This window comes from Stegostoma tigrinum, chromosome 13 (genome assembly GCF_030684315.1).
Source record: "Stegostoma tigrinum isolate sSteTig4 chromosome 13, sSteTig4.hap1, whole genome shotgun sequence".
Taxonomy (NCBI): domain Eukaryota; kingdom Metazoa; phylum Chordata; class Chondrichthyes; order Orectolobiformes; family Stegostomatidae; genus Stegostoma; species Stegostoma tigrinum.
Genome location: NC_081366.1, coordinates 15,392,170 through 15,409,758, shown reverse-complemented (window position 1 = coordinate 15,409,758; position 17,589 = coordinate 15,392,170). Strand labels below are relative to the sequence as shown.

At 39.1% G+C, this 17,589-nt stretch overlaps 1 protein-coding gene across 7 annotated transcripts in view; it reads left to right on the top strand.

Annotated features, from left to right (window-relative positions):
* The window catches only part of rbm27 (RNA binding motif protein 27), a 142,078-nt gene that overhangs the window by 87,196 nt on the left and 37,293 nt on the right, over nt 1-17,589 (top strand). For 6 of the 7 annotated variants that reach the window (XR_009446605.1, XR_007248757.2, XR_007248758.2 and 3 more), the window contains exons 19-20: nt 2,676-2,759; nt 12,800-12,910. Coding sequence is in view for 2 of the 7 variants with exons in the window: in XM_048543019.2 (XP_048398976.1) it covers nt 2,676-2,759; nt 12,800-12,910 (195 nt within the window). In the remaining 5 variants the exon portion in view is untranslated. Of the gene's footprint in view, nt 1-2,675; nt 2,760-12,799; nt 12,911-16,211; nt 16,533-17,589 lie in introns of those variants that run through there. The other variant, XM_048543021.2, reaches the window with a different exon arrangement.

The window sequence follows — 17,589 nt, the reverse complement described above, 5'->3', positions numbered from 1 at the left end:
CGCATGAGGAAGTTAGCAGAGGAATTCAGCAGATGATTTTAGGAATTAGATGTGACAGATCAAGGTGTCATGTTTGTCTCAAATCCATTCCTCCAGTAAGACCAGAAGGCTACCTGAAATAGGGACTGTTTTATGAGCAAAGATTAAGTAGTTAGGGGCTCATTGAAATTTAGAAGGATCAGAGGTGATCGTATTTAAACATGAAGGATTTTCAAATGCTTAGGGACTACTTCCTGTCGTAGGAAAGTCTTGGACTAGAGGGCATAGCCTCAGAATAAAAGGGCACTGATATAAAACTAAAATGAGGAGGGATTTCTCCTCTCAAAGTATTGAATTTCTTTGGAACTCAAAGCTCCAAACAGCTGTGGGGTCAGGGTCTCTGTATATGTTCAAGGCCGAGTTAGATAGATTCTTGATCAGTAGGGGAAATCAAAGGTTATGGGGAAAAGACAGGAAAGTGGATGTGAAGAATATCGGATCATCCATGTTTGCAAGTACCACAATGCAGTCTGGGAATGTGTGCAGTGAGGTTGATGATGATAATAGGTATCTAAGTGATTTGGTTGGGTTTAGTATGTGGGCTTGAGATGAAATATAATTTTAAAATGTTATCTACAGGGATAATGAAATGCAGAATACTCCTTAAACTATGAAAGTTTAGCTGTTTGATTTCCAAAAGGAACTGGTTGTTCTTCTTAAGAAGGCTAACATGCAGATGTAGGAAGGCAACTGGCATGTTTGCCTTCTTTGTAAGAGGATCTGAGACAGCGATAAAAGCACCTTGCTTCATTTGTACAGAACTTTGGGGGGGACTGCTTCTGAAATATTGTCCACAGTTTGGTTCCCTTCTTGAAGGGTGGCACCCAGAGGTTCACCGTATTAATTAATGAGATGGCAGGACTGTCCTGTGAGGAGATATTTAGGAGTCTGGGCGAGTTTCTTCGGAGGTTAGAACGGCGAGAGATCACTCATTAAAAATTAAACTTCTTTAAAGGGCTAAAGAAAGTAGATGCAGGAAGGTTGTTCCCCTGGGTAGGTGGCCCTGATTAAGAGGATAAAGCCCCAGAATGGACTGAGATGAGGAATTTTTTCATTTGAGGGTATTAAATCTTTGGAATTCCCCATCCTATAGAGCTCAGTCATTTAAGTATTTTTAAAACTGAATTCATTGGATTTCTAGATATTAATGATGTGAAGGGATATGGAAGTAGCAAGGAAAAATAAATTTTTGAGCTAGATGATGAGCTATATTTTACAATTGTGGAACAGGGTTGAGTGATTGGATTTTTGTTACCATGTTCCTTTTGAAAAGCATTGATAATCAGGTCATTGGTGAATAAATATCACTAAATAGCACTGATTTTGTTCTACATTTTGCATTTGTACCTCTATCATTCCTTACATGCTGGATAGATGTTCCTACAGTACTGACATTGTATAGATATGTCTTACTTTTTTTTCAGCACAACAGCTGGGATATTGCAAGGCCCGTAGTCTTTGCATTGTTCACTGCATTCATGACTGCATGGCTTGTTTGCCACCCACAAGGGATAGGATGCCAGAGAGATCCATTTGTTTCTCTGAACAGTTTTTAAAAGGAGGTTTTGCCGCTGAAATCTTGTTTTAGAATTAAATTTATGACCTCTCATTCCTTGTGAACTCTTTCGTATGGCCCTGTTTCGTCATTTTGCTAAGTTGGTAAATGCTCAAGTCCATTTAGAGAAGTTGTCATGAAGGAATTAATAAGTTAAACACTGTAAGTGATCTGATTAATGCAAATGGGAATAGTCATTAACCCAACTGTCGTTCAGTTTCAGCTGTGTTTAATTCCATTCTATTAAGTCGGGCTGAGTTGCTCCTCCAATCAGTATCTCCTTACGGGATTACTATCATCAGGTGCTAAATATTTTAAAAAAGATATAGGAAAATAATTAATGTGCAATATAAGTAGGCTGAGCAAAAATGTGAGATCATTTTAAACTGATGTATCAAATGATATCTTTTGGAAGGTTACATTTAAAAAAAAAAGCCTTGGCTGAAATCTACTGTGTATCTCTCTAATTACAATTTAGATTGAGCTCCCTGAAATCAAGACATGTCCAACAGAGGTACATAGTTTTGTGTTCCTATTTGTCCTTTTGATTATGCGGAGTCCTATTTGCCCAGTCTAATGAGTTAAAAACATTTACACACAGATGTTTAAACTCAGGGAAACTACTTCATCGTTCACTATTTTTCCCTTGTTTCACTTATCTGTGAAAATGATCATTTGAATTTATTTTTGTTCTGCTGAACTAAACACCATTGAACTTTGACATTCTTCAAGTGTATTTTTTAAAAAAAATCAGCCTCATAGGTTACACTCTGTTCAATTTTTCCCCAACATTAGCTCCAAAGAGATGATCAGTAATCCTGCAATACTGACACAGTATATATTGCCCTGAACAGGTAGATGGAAGCATTAAAAGAATTAGGATCAGTGAAGATGCCTCTCCTTAGCATCTCAGAAAGGTTTCATTGGATTTGAGATTAATATTTCCAAAACTATCCTGTTACCTGTTACTTATTTGGAGACAACAAACTGGTATTCAGAGACTGTTAAATTCGGTGAGGGGGGGAGAAAAGATCTGTATCCTATCTGACTTTTTAAATTATCTTTTATTTGCTTTTTCTAGAAGTTTGGAGAAGTGGAAGATTTTCAAGAGGATACTCCTTTAAATGTTAGAGTTGCATTCAAATCAAGAATTGAAGCAGAAAATGTAAGTTTTTTTTTTGTTTATCTATTCTTGAGCTGAGTGTGATGCTGCAAGGCCAGCTAGAATTTTCTATCACTAATTGTTTTTGAGAGCTGATGACTCATCTTGAGGCACTGAGGCCTATGAGGTGTGGGATCACCTGCAGTGCTATTATGGATTGAGTCGCTGTTGCAGTTGTTAATCGGGCAAAGCTAGCATGGTTTTGTGAAAAGAAAATCTTATTTGATAATCAATTGGCGTTCTTTGACAACGTACTGCTCATAAAGAAGAAATTGGTTGATATACTGTACTTAGATTTCCAAAAGAGATTGGATAAGATGCTGTATCAAAGGTTACTGTGGAACATAAAAGCTTATGGTATAGATGGGAGCATATTGGCATGGTCTGACTAAACTGGTCTGACTGAGAGGGAGCAGGGAGGAGTCAGAAGTGGATCTTTTTCAGGTTGACAAGTTGTAATGAGTCATATGCCGCAAGTGTTGGCACTTGTACCTTAGCTGTTGACAGTTTATAGAAATGACTTGGAGAGGAGATGCCATAAAGATAGGTACGAAAGTTAGCTGTGAAGAAGACATGAGGATACAAGAATGCTATAGATACATGAAGTGAGTAGGCAATAATCAGACAGATGGACTATTATTGGGAAATTGTCCATTCTGGCAAGAAGAATTTGGAAAAAAAAGCACATTACCTAAATGGCGAGAGATTTCAGAGCTCTTGATATGGACGGATCTGGACATCCTTGTGCATGAATTACAAAATGTCAGTACGCAGGTATAGCAAGTAATTACAAATGCCTATAAATTGTTATCATTTATAGTGAGAAATGAATGTAAAAAATATGCTTTATCAATTTGCGCATCCTGCCCCAGCCTAGTATCAAGGCATTGATCATGCATGAACAGTTGCAGTGACATTACCTTGGTTTGGCCACATCTGGAGCATTGTTCCTAGTTCTAGTCACCTCATTACAGGAAAGATGTGGAAGCGTTGGAAGAGGTGCAGAGGAGATGTGCCAGGATGTTGCCTAGAACGAAGGGAATGCCTTCCAAGGAAAAGTTGAGAGAGCTAGGGTTTTTTCATTAGAATGACGAAGGATGAGAGGTGACTTGATTGAGGTGTCCAAAATGATCAGAAGTACAGATAGAGTGGACAGCTAGTGACCTTTTCCTAGGGTGGAGGTAGCTATTACGAGGGGGCATAGTTTCAGTGAGTGGAGGTAGATACAGGGGAGACGTCAGAGATAGGCTCTTTACTCAGAGTGGTAGGGGCGTGGAATGTATTGCTGGAGAGGGTAGTGGAGTCAGCCTCATTAGGGGCATTGAAGCAGCTATTAGATAGGCATATGGATAATAGTAATAAGGTAGGGGTAGAGCTTAGAGTGACCTTTAGGATTAGTGTAAAAATTTGGCACAACATTGTGGGCTGAACGGCCTGTACTGTGCTGTACTGGTCTATGTTCTATATACCCAAAGACTGTAAACAAGCGTTCATCTCAGCTCCACATGGTAAGGAATCACTGGGATGACAGAGGAAACACAGCGAGGACACCCTGAAAGCATCCCAAATCAAATTCAACATCCTCACCAATTCAAGCGGATGGGGAGAAAGCATCTGAGCAGAGCATGTGGAGGCCAAGGGCAAGAGTCGAAAAAGTACACAGAATCCAGAGTGGTCCCATCCAACTATCTCATTGAACAGCACCTCCCCACCTGTAGTGGAGTTTGCACCTGCAGGAATGTATTATATAGTCACTGCAGAACCCATCAACACCTGTTAACCCCTGCCCCCAGGGTGGATGCAAGTCATCCTTGACACCGAGGAACGACCAGAGAAGAAGGGACTGCATCTTGAGTATCATGTATAGTTTTGGTCATCTTATTTAAGGAAGGATATATTAGGGGCCATTCAGAGAAGGTTTACTGCACTAATTGTTGGAATTAACCTCTGTTACGAGGAGAGGTAGGCAGGCTGAAAAGTGAGAACAGGAAGGATGAGCTGGAGCAACTCCTCCTTCCATGAGCTTGTATCTGTTGAACTTTGAGTAAGAGGTGACTTGATTTAAATGTCTAGCATTCTGAGATGTTGTGATAGGATAGATGTGGAGATGATGTTTCCTCTTATGGAAGAATTAGGAGTTACTGTTTAAAGACTCAGAGGTCCTCCTTTAAAAGAGAGATGAGCTGAATTTTTTTCCACTGAAGGTTGAGTGTCTTCAGACTTTCCCTGTACATGTTTGAAATAGTGCTTCATTATTTTTTTTAGACAAAGGTAAACTGATTCTTAAGCCAAAAGGTGCAAAGTTCTCAGGTGTGGGTGAAAATGTGGATTTGATGTTCAAATCAGTCATCATCTTATTGAATGGCAGAGCAGGCTCAAGGGACTAAATGGCCTACTCTTGCTCCTAATTCATTTTTCATTAGTTGCGGGACATTGAACCATCAATGGTCAACAAAGTCCATTTCAGCGTGGTAAGTGATTTGGAGGAGACTTTCAAGTCATAATATTCCTATGCGTTTACTGTCATTTTCTTCCAGAAGTGGAAGTCATGTTTTGGAGATGCTCTCAGAGAGGTGATTTGCTGCAGCGCACTTTCTAGATGGTACATGCTACTATAACTGTGAAGTAGTATTGAATGTTTCAGGCACATGATGGATTGATGATCAAGGGGACTGCTTTGTCCCAGGTAGTGTTGAACTTTGTTTAAACAAAACATTTAGGCAAGTGGAGAGTGTTCCATTCAATCCTGACTTATGCTGTACAGATTGTAGACAGACATTTGGAGCCTTGAGTTATTTGCTACAAAATTCACTGCCTTTGATGCGCTGTCTTAACTGCAGTTTTTATGTAGATGGTCCTATCAACCTTTGGGTCATTCAGTAACTCTAGAGATGATGATGATAATGCCTCAAATTTAAGGGAATATGATTGATCATCCCCAACAAGAGAGAATCTAATGTATGGTACTTGAGTGATGCAGGTATTATACTTGCCCTTCATCAGGTCAAATGGAATGTTGTTTGAGTCTTTCTACATCCAAACAGAATCTCCTGCTGTGTGTTAGGAGTTGCAAATGATGCTGAAATGTGTGCAGTTGTCAACAAGTGTATTCACTTTTGACCTTCTGACGAGAATACCACATCCAGAAACATTCACTTGCTCCACCAGTGATGCTCAGCAGGTTGTACCACCTCTGTTGTACTGCAAGTTCCCCTTGAAGCTGCTTAACATCCTGAATTAAAAATTATATCCTTCGGTGTCACTGGGTCAAAATCATGAAAGTCCTTCCCAAATGGATAGTGTAGGCCTGCTTATATCACATGGACAGCAATGTTTCAAGAACACACATCACCACAGGGTTCTCAGAGATATCAAGGAGTGGGTGATAAATACAGGCCAGTGACACCCGTACCCCATGGATGAATTTTTTGAGTCAAAACTGACACATTCAGATTGAATGACAAGTCCTACTGAGCTTTTGGTTGTTTGCTACTTTGGTTTCCTGTTACATCTGTCTTTTGGCAATTTCCACAGTTTCACTGAAGCTCAGCACAAGCTCAAGAGCCCGTTAGTTCGCTTTCTGCTAAGCACTTGACAGCCCATTGGCATCTCAACTTTTAACATGCTTCGCTATTTAAAAGTTGATTAATTTTTTTTCCTCTACAGTAGTCTCGCACAGTGGTGTGCCAGTATTGCCAGTATTTGGGAGAAGGAATGGATTTTTACTTGAGATGTGTGGATTAGGGAGTGGACTGCGAGGAAGTTAAATTTAAAAATTTTACTTCTACCCCAACCCCCTCACACCTATGTGTTGACTTACTGTTGCAAATTAAATAAGTTGGACCACATTTTTATTCTGTCGTGAAATGCCCAGCATTTCTTGCCCATCCCTAGTTGCCATTGAGAAGGTGGTGATGAACTGCCTTGTTGAACTGCTGCAGTCCACGTGCAGTAGGTAGACCCACAATACATTTAGCAGGACAGTTCTAGGATTTTGGCCCAGTGACTGTGAAGGAGCTGCAGTTTATTTTCAAGTCAGGATAGTGGAGGGAAACTTGCAGGTAATGGAGTTCCCATGTATCTGCTGCCCTTGTTCTTCTAGATGGAAATGGTGGGTTTGAAAGGTCTAAAGATCATTGGTGAATTCCTGCAGTGTATCTTGTAAAAAGTACACCGCTGCTACTGAACGTTGGTGATGGAAGTAGTGGATGCGAGTGGATATGGTGCCAATCAGGTGGCTGCTTTATCCTGGATGATGCCAAGCTTCGATAGTGTTGGTGAAATAACTTCCATCCATGGAGGTGCAGAGTATTCCATCAGACATCTGACCTGTGCGTTTGTTGATGGGTGACAGAAGAGCCAATTGGTGAGTTACTTGCTGCAATATCCCGAGCCTTTGACCTGCTGTAGGAGTCATTGTACCTACAGGTTGAGCCCAGTCTAATTTCTGGTCAATGGTAATCCCCAGCTTGTTCATTGTGGGGAAAACCGTATTGGTAACACTATTGAATGTCAGGGACAGTGGTGAGATGGTCATTGCCTGGTATTTGTGTAGCTCAAGTGTTAATTGTCATTTGTCAGCCCTAGTCTGGATACATTCGAGGTCCTGCTGCATTTGAAGATCGACTGCTTCAGTATCTGAGGACTCGGAAATAGTTCTGAGCATTGTTAAATCATTAGCGAGCATTCCCACTTCTGACCTTATGCTGAAATGGAGGTCATGGTGGTTGGGCCTCGAACACTATCCTGAGGAACTTCAACAGAGATGTCCTGGAGCTGAGATGACTGACCTCCAGCAACTATAATGACTTTACTGTTTGATAGGTTTGACTTAACTAGTGGAGAATGTTGGATAACAAGGTGTAGAGCTGGATGAACACAACACGCCAAGCAGCATCACAGGAGCAGGAAAGCTGACGTTTCGGGCCTAGACCCTTCCAAAACGTCAGCTTTCCTGCTCTTCTGATGCTGCTTGGCCTGTTGTGTTCATCCAGCTCTACACCTTGTTATCTGAGATTCCCCAGCATCTCTATAGCGAAGAATGTTTACTGTTTCCAGTTCTGAGGAAGGGTCACCGGACTCGAAACATTAACTCTGTTTTCTCCTTCACAGATGCTGCCAGACCTGCTGAGCTTTTCCCACAGCTTTGTTTTTGTTCCCGTTTATACTGTTTCCAGTTGTTCCAGTTCTGCTAGGGCTTCTTGATGTCACACTCTGTTGAAAGTGGCCTTGATGTCAAGGGCTGTCACTCTCTGTAATTCCCCTCTTCATCCATGTGTGAGTCAGGAGCTGAGCTGCCCTGGTAGGACCCAAACTGAACATCACTGAGCAAGCCGTTGCTTGATTATGCTATTGATGATACCTTCCATCAATTACCTCATTATCGAGAGTAGAGTGATGGGATCAGATTAGCTATCTCCGATTTTGTGTATGGGACAGGCCTGGCCAATTTTCCACGTTGTCAGGTAGATGCCAGAATTGCAGCAATTTCTGATTGGTCTTTTTAAAGAGCCGTATTGGATGGAATGTTTGTATCATGTAATGATTCTTGAATGGTTCATTTGCATGTTATGTTGGCTCCACCTGTTCTGCTAATGTCCCACACAGTCTGTGATTGGAGACAAAGGTTCTACTCGAGCTTTGAGGAAGCAGCTCTCTCAGGACATTGTAATTATGCTGACCAAATATGTTGGACATATTACTGTCATGTAGTAAACTTCCTTGTTATCTCAGAATAGTACCTCTTCTGTCAGAACTCTAATAGTAGAGAATGCAACACCATAATTGCTAGGTGGTCTAAGACAAAGCAGTCAGAAAAGGTTGTATGGCTGTGAGGTGCCTCAGAAAGCCCTTCTCCTACCAGTGTTTTGTAGAGAATAACAGAGGTGCCAGCAGTGATCACTGTGAAAATGCTACAGGTGGAGATATTACAGTGGGAATTTTAAAATCTATACATTACTGCACCATATAGATCAATAAGGACAGGAGTGGTGGAAGAAAAGGACTTTCTGAATTGGGATGGCTGAGTTTTAGATGAGCTGAAGTTCATTGAGGCTACTGATTTAAAGTAAATGGCAAAGCAACCAAAGACAAAATGAGGGAATGCGTATTAATGCAACAAATGATTAAGATTTGGAATCGACTTTTTGAGATTCAGGTAGACTCGTTTAGACTTTCATTCATTCACCTTGCTCTGAAAAAGTCACTTCCTGGACCTCGGCTGAAGTTTTGTGCGAAGTTCTGGGAGGATGTGAGTGCATTAAAAAGTGCAGAAGCGATTTACAAAAATATGATTCTAGAGATTAAAACCTTCAGTAATGAGGATAGATTGGAAAGATTGGGACTGCTCTTGTAGTGAAAATGGCTTTCGGAGTTGTGGTGGAAGTTTTCAAAACCATGAGTTGAATAGAGCAGATTGGGAACAATTTCTTCTCTTTTATTTTGGAAAAAAATGGATTCCATTCCAGAGGTCTCTTTTTCAAAGTGGTTTGCAAAAGAAAATGTGTGAGAGAACTTACTTTTTTTTCCACAGGTGTGATTCAGGCCTGAGGTGCAGTGCCTGGAAGTGTGGTGGCATTTAAGAGGGCAGCCAGTGATTGTTTCAATTGAAATGCGGAAGTGTGTGGGGGAAGAAGACAGGAAAATAGCATTAAGTCATGATGCTCATTTGGAGATCTGGTACAAACACAGTGGGCTGAATGGATGCTTTCTGTGCTGAAACACTTGTGATCCTGTGAAACTGAATGGAGGAATGATCTTTGTACTGAGCCTCCATAAGGGTGCAAAGCCAGGACTGCAGATGAAACAAATTAGCTAGTAAGATTTTAGAGTAGATTTGTAGCTCTGGTTGTCGATGTTCTGGTTGGTTGGCTCACCGAGCTGGTTCATTGTTCCTCAGGCATTTCATTACCTGCTGGGTAACATCGTCAGTGCAGTCTCCGATGAAGCGCTGTCATGTTAAAAACTGGGTCAGAAGATGCCTATTACACGAACGACACCAGGAAGATGATACATGCCCCGACACTCATCACCCTACCTTACGTCAGGAACATATCTGAACTGACCACAAGGCTCCTATGACTGCTAGGCATCAGAGTAGCACTCAAACCTACATCAACACTATGCCAACTGCTCATCCAGACTGAAGACCCACTACCCGCTGTGGTCAAGACCCATGTCATATACAAGATTCCCCGCAAAGACTGCGACAAACACTACATCGGACAAAAAGAAGGAAATTAAGCACAAGGGTGCATGAACATCAACTTGCAACGAAAAGACACGACCGATACTCACTCATCTCCATCCAATTGGATACGGCAAACCACCAATTCAATTGGGACAGCACCAGGATCCTGTGACAGGCAAAGCAGAGACAAACACAGGAATTCCTAGAAGCCTGGTACTCCACTAAGAAAGCTATCAGTAAACACACCCTGTATACACTCCACTGCGAAGGAAAATCAGTAGTGAGGTAATCCAGCTCAATGGACACCACAGTTTAAGTGACAGGCAGGAAAACAAAACAGCACTTCATTGGGGGCTGCACTGATGATGTTACCCAGCTGGGTGATGAAATGTCTTTGGAACAATGAACCAGCTCGGCGAGTCAACCAACCACAATTAGCAGGTGAGATAATCCTGGGAAGGGCCTATGCCCGAAACATCAGCTTTCCTGCTCCTCTCATGCTGCTTGGCCTGCTGTGTTCATCCAGCTCTACACCTTGTTATCTCAGATTCTCCAACATCTGCTTATCCTACTATCTCTGAAACAATTAGCAAGTGATTGCTTTGCTTTGTTCTCATTTCACTGAGCCTCCCAGACTTTGTAGCCTGCTCTGAAGGTTAGCCATTCATGATTCTTTTTTACCTACCCATTGTTTGAGCTATTCATGCATTGTCTTTTTAAACATCTTTGGTTCTGTGATGTGCCTCCAAAGATCTCATGTTTCTCTCATTTCTTCATTAAATATTTACTGCTTTCCAACTAATCTTAGGTTTGAGTGCAGCGCAATTTTCAGAAAGCCATAGTTTGGCATAGTAGATGACTTTTAATAAAGTAAAAGTCCAAAGCAAATTGATAATATTGATGGGTAACGAATAAAAATGGCAATTTTAGAATTTGCCAAGTTGCAGAGCTAACAAATAAAACCTTTACCATTCCTGTTAAGGAGCAGAGCGAGACAGAGAGACAAAACCCAGGTCCTGACCTTGGTTCATTTTTAATGTGTGCATTCCAAGCTGGCCTCAGCAGAATTTGTACAGAAGTGGGTGCCTTTTCGTTTGGCTTGCTTTTGCCTGTTTCTGCTCATTTGTGTCCACCCTTTGTTCTGGCACCTGCCCTCACTGATAGGCTTGGAAGAGAATTTACCCCTGGTTGGGGGAGTATGTCCTTGCAGAATCTCCCAAATGTTCTTCCTGTATTTAGAATATGAGAGTGGGCTGATTGGAACCCCTTAATATGAACTTTGACCAACATTCTGACAGTTGGGCAAACCTGATCTAGCCACTTCATTCTGTATCGCATGATATTCTTGTCTGATGAAATCTTGGTTTTGAATTTTCAGCTGATCTAGTTTCAGTTTAGATTTCCACTACTCTGTTTGAGGAGCAGTTGCCTGATAATGCTGCCCAGTGACCTGGGACTAACTGTAATGCTATACCCTGTTCTGGATTTTCCTTTCAGGAGAATGGTTTCTCTCTATCTGCCCTAAATACTACTTGCATTTTTTTTAAACACTTGGTTAAGCCAAGACTAAACCGTTACACTTCTGGCTTGCCTTCTACATTCTATTATCTATAAGCTTAAGTTCATCAAAAAGTTACAGTAAGCCACATTTCCCTATCACCATATGCACAATAATTTGTGCAATGCATTGTGATTAAATTTCTCAGGCTTTCAAACCTCTCAATGGCATTACCCTTTCCTGCCTCCATAATGACAATTAACCATGTAACTCTTAGATGTTTGTAACTCTGGCTGCTTGTGCATTTCCGAAAATATTTACTCCATCATTGGCTATCCCTTTGGTTTATTTGATTTCCTGCTCTGGACTACACTCCTTACACCTCTCTGCTTCCTTACCTTGCTGTCCTCTTTTTAAGGTGGCCCCTAAAATCTCTGCCTTTAACCAAATTTTTGGTGACCTGATCCACTGGTGTGACTTGATGCTGTTTTTATAATGTCCCTGTGAAATGCCGTGGAGTGCTTCATTGCATTGAAGGTGTCTTGTATTAGTTAGCACAATTTAGTTGCATAACTTATTAGTTTTTTTTTTGCATAATTTAATGTTATTAGCCTAGCTGTCATTCTGGTGCATCTGCTTTCCACTTGCGGCAAAGATATTCTTGTGAGATGTATTTCCCAGAGCAACTGGTGAATGCAGGTACGATAACAACATCTAAAATACATTTAGATAAGTACATGAATAAGAAATATTTGCAGGGATATGGGTCAAGTGCAAGCAGGTGGAACTAATTATGGTTGGCATGTGTGGGTTGGACTGAAGAGTCTGGTTCCTTCCTCTAGGGCTCTACAACTAAATGTAGAATTGTACTCAATAAGTGGATCTGAGCAGAGCTTTACATGCTGTAACATAACTTTTACTCCATTGTATTCCATCCCCATTCAGAGAAAACTCAGTATTTTTAACTCAAGCCAAAGTTCATGTCTGTTCAAACGTTTTGTGATTTTTGTACTTGGGCTTTCCAAATCTTTTTGCCATTACGCAGTTCACAGCTTCATGAGAAAGGCGTAATTTGAACGTATATCTTGGTAAATATTTGTTTGAGATTCATACGCTTGGCCACAACATTTTCTACTAGAAAGCATTTTTATACTACAGCACAAGTTGAATTGCCTCTGTCGTTGCTACTGATAAAGTTTTTTGCTGTGACATGTTTTATTTTGTTGTATGTTAAAATGGTTCAGAAGAAAGAGTTGTAAAGATTGCTTCAAATGATTTTTTTAGCAATTATTTCATCAATTGACTGTGTGGTTGAGCTATCTAACTTTTTGATTCCTGTTTCTGAATTGTGCACAGGCTGCCAACCAGGGTGCAAAGTTCAAAGGCAGAAACCTTCAGATCTCCTGGTACAAGCCAAAAGCACCTTCAGTATCAACAGAACCGGAGGAGGAGGATACAAAGGAAGAGGTACTGCACTGACCATAGAATTTCCCACTGCTTGGAATATTGCAGTAGTGCTAGTGCTCCTGAAGTTGTTGTCAGGAAAATAATTCGTACTGAAATCAGAACCACACTTAACTATAGGAAACTTATCAGAAGTGTTTGCTTCTTAAGGCAATATTGCTAGTAGTTGAAGTAGTATAATGTAAATATATGTTTTTTGATATGTGAAAAAAATTACCAGGTTATTTGGCTTTAGGTAGGAGAGAAAAATAACTGTAATTTGTGCATTTTGTTTGTTGATGCAAATTCCTTTGTTACTTGACTGAGCAGTAGTGTGTACTGATTACCGACACAAGCTTTAAGACCATGCTTGTTGTCGTTGCATGTACACTACAGAAAACTGCTGCGTGCCCATAAATCAGATTGATGGGGCTGTCATCACTTTGGTAAACTCTAGGCAAGCAAATAAACAATTTGAATATGTTTTGCTCCGTCTCTTTTTGAAGGTACAAATTTGTGCTTGGATCATTGATCTGTGGGTACCAGAGCATTTCTCATGTAGCCTAAGTGGCCATTCCTTGTATGAGCATCAATAGGTCATTGACCACGAGGGGCCTTCTGCCTACCTGAGCCGTGACTAAGCCAACAACTCTGTAGTTTTCAATAGTAGCCATTTTAATAATGTTTGGATGCCTGAACCTGCCTTGATTTACAGCACCCTACCTTTACCTTCAGGCATTACACCTAATTGAAGTAATTCTTTTACTCTCCTGTTTAAAATCTCTCAAACCAGCTAATAATAAGTATCTGTTATTACTTGTGAGGCTTCAACTGTAACAGAGTGTTAAATCAGTGCACTTATTTCTAGTTTTTCTTTTAAAATGTCTATAAATGCTAAATTATCAATTATAAAATAGTAAGGCTATTTCATATTGTTCTTGGGAAACTCTAAGGTCAGATTCTCTCTCAAAAAGGCAAGTTGTGTTTCAAATGCATTCCATTATTAGCTTGTTTTTTTCCTACATTAAATCAATTATTACAGGTTTACGAGTAATATCTTGTTTCGTGACGCCATGCCTCAGCACAGTATGCAAGAATGAAACTCTTCAGCAATCAGTAGAACAAGTAAATTTATTGCCTACAATGCTAGTAAGGTACTTCAGTGTACATGTTCATACTTTTCATTAACCTGATTTCCACGGTTTTAATTCATGATCAGAGAGGATTTCACATTCAGTGTGTTGAGAAATGGCTTTGATTTCAAGAATGTGAATGTCATTTTTTTGGAGAACTCTAGTGTATTCCTTATAACATGAACTAAATATACATTATTTAACTAACTCAAAGCTTTCTCATAACTTGCACACTAGTGATCAAGTGTAGTTATCCATACATTATCAATCTGCAATATTGGTACTCATTGTATATTTAGTAGAATTGAAGATAATAAATTGGTCAAATTCCCAACAATGGCATTTATATAGTGCAACTGAAAACGAAAAACTGAATCTGAAACAAAGGTGCAATGCTGGTAGGATGCAGTGGCAATTCAAAATGTACAATGTACGAAATATGCAAACATGAATCAAGAGCATGTGTAGGGTATTCAGCAGGTCTCTGACCAAAACATTTCACCTCTAGAACCATTGAAAATTTACAACATTGAGCTCATTCAGCCTACTGTGTCATTAGAGCCGGGAGTGAAAGCTCTAATATAATGTCAGCTATATTTATGATATCACAAATTCTGTTTGACTCTTTCACTTTAGTATTCTGTCTTGTGCGTGTCTCAAATTCTCATGTTAGTACCTCCTGAAAGGTCAACATGGTGTCATCCAATAGATATGGAGTTTTTCCCAGAAACCCCTGCACCAGAAAATCTAATGGAAATGAACAGCATTTCCTTTTTGTTTGTTTGATTAATTCAGATCTGTAGGGAGGGTTTTACATTTTCACCAAAAATTCTTCAAGTTATATTTTTGTAGTGTTCATGTCACTGCTGCCCATCTGTAATTGAATACTAATTTTTTAATACCAGTTGTTGGAATTTTTTTGTAATGAAGTATCATGTTTGTCTCCTAATTATTAACACAGTGCATGGTTCATAAATAAGTAGCTATTGGTGAAGCTTAAACTTGATTTCACTTCGTAACAGATCACTGCGTATGCTTCAAGGAAGAATTTAAATCTGAATTGAGCCATTATCACAGTGATGACTTTCGGTCAAGTTTGAATCCATATTTTTCGGAGATGTTTTGGGGATTCTGATTTGATACAATTCAAAACAAGTTTTGAGAAAATGTCCTTTTATCAGACTAGAGGGAAACTAGTACATTGGAGACGGGAACAAGTTTTAAACCAGTTTGAAATTTCTGTTGATTAATCTTTACGTAGGCTATAACAGTTGATTTCAGGCATTGATTTGGAGCTGTCACTTGTCTGAATGGCAATCGTTTTGACTTTAAAGCTTAGTTGAATTGGAATACCGTTTGATGCTCGTTTTAAAATGAAAATTAAGCCTTCTATTACATTAAATGTAATTTTTCTTAGACAACTTACTAATACATTAAAATTTATGTAGAATGACATTGTTATACTTGCACAAAACCGCATACGGCTACAGATGTTACTCATTTTCGTTTAAACTTTGTTTCCAGGGGATCAGGATCAAGTATCACTATTTTAAAAAAACTAATTTAAGAGAAAAAAAACTTGAATTAGAAAATTCTTTGTGTGTGTTGCTATCAACTTACAAAGTGGTAAATTCTGCAGCCCTGAAATCAGGTGACAGAGTTAGTGTGCAGAGGCTTAATATGTTCATGTGGAAATATGTGTTTCTCTTAGTTTAGTCAATGTTACACTCTGAAACTGCTGTGCTAGCGTAGTTCAGGGAGAAAGCCAGGTCAGCTCTGTAACCATTCTTACATTTGAATCATATGGGGACATCAGAGTTCAGGAATTTAGATGGAGCACATTAGCAGGATACACTTCTTAAAAATATCATCTTCCTTTTCCTGCTTGTTAACATTAATTTTAGTAATTCACTTGTTTGAAACTGGAGCTGGGCCTTTAAATAGGTATCTTTGTTTATAAACAAACTAAGTTCTTTACATTCTCATAGAAATAAATCTTCATGCTTAAAGGATTGAGCTTCTCCTTAATTACCTAGTAAATATACGAAAACTTAATTCTAACTGAGAAGCTGTGGTATATCAGAAATGGATAATTAAATGCAACATTCAGATTGGTTTATTACAAGACTATAGATATGGATATTTCCGATCTGATCTAGGTTTGTTTAAACAAATATTATGTGTAATTCCAGCTCCAGGGACACCAACAGGAAGGAGATCAATGATGAGGAATCTATAGCTGTAATACATCAGGCATTTGATGAACAAAGCAATTGAAAGGCCCAACACTTCTTGCACAATTGTGTTATGGCACATACCCAAATGCATTATATACAATAACTACAGAAAGAAAGTGAAATAGGGAAAATGTGAATGCAGTAAATCCAAACAACGTATATTTCCCATCCCTCCCAACCTAAAACACTTCCCTTCAGAAAACAAGACAAAGATAATACTGTGATGCATGCATGTATGTATGTAGCAGATGAACATTATGTATTAAACAATCTTGAAATAAAACATATTGTGACACTGGTTTGGAAGTATTAGTATGATGTCATCTGTGTTAAAGCTAACACTGTTTAATAAAAAGATGAACAAAAAACTTTTCTAGTGGCACTGATATGCCAAAATGTTAATGATTAGGTGCTAATTTTTTTCTGATAGGAGATGTTTGATAAGTGCACAAATGAGAAAATTCATTTTAGGGTTAATGCTTCAATTTAAAGATGAATAATTAACTACCTGTAAAAGTGCCATCTTCACTACGTTTTTAGTTGTGCAGACAGCTTAGTAGTATCAAGCCACTGATGACATTTCATCTCATTTGTCAGTTTTAGCTATTGAAAATAGCAGTAAATGATCTAATCTGATTGCTGGTGCTACTAAGGGCCAAAATGTTTTTTTTCTAGTTAAACAGTGGATATACCTTGTGCACTTTTGACTGCTCGCTTTCTTTCCAAAAAATATTAAATTTTTTGTTCTGAAGTTTATTTTCATAACATGTGCAGAGTATAAATTTTGTTTTCATTTAATAGCCTTAGATTAGATAGAGTGTTGGAAGATCTTTCATTACCCTTTGAAGCACTGTCCTGAACATGTAAATATTTTGTTGGCAAAACCTATCAAGGGTGAATATATCAACAGAACAAGAATTCATTCCTTGAGACTGCTTTTGACTTAACTCACATCGTTCTGTTCAATTGATGGTGTCTTAAACATCAAATGAAACTTGTGAAGCAGTTCAGTAGATTAGCAGTCACAGTCTTTGCATTTTCAGATGGTAGGGATTATCATTCACTGCAATAATGATCATCTCTCAGCATGACCTTCAAAGTGCTTTGGAAGTAAAACTTCCCAAACATTCAGTATTTCTATTTTAGTCTGTCAGAAGCAGAGAGAGATTGCATATCATTTGAAATCTCAAATACTGCAAATTGTTCATTTGTTATAGCATTGGTTTTTGCACTTAATTTACACAATTAATTAAAAAGGAAGTGCTGAAGAAACTCAGCAAGTCTGGCAGCATCCATGAAGAGGAAAATGATTAACATTTTGAGCCCATTGGAG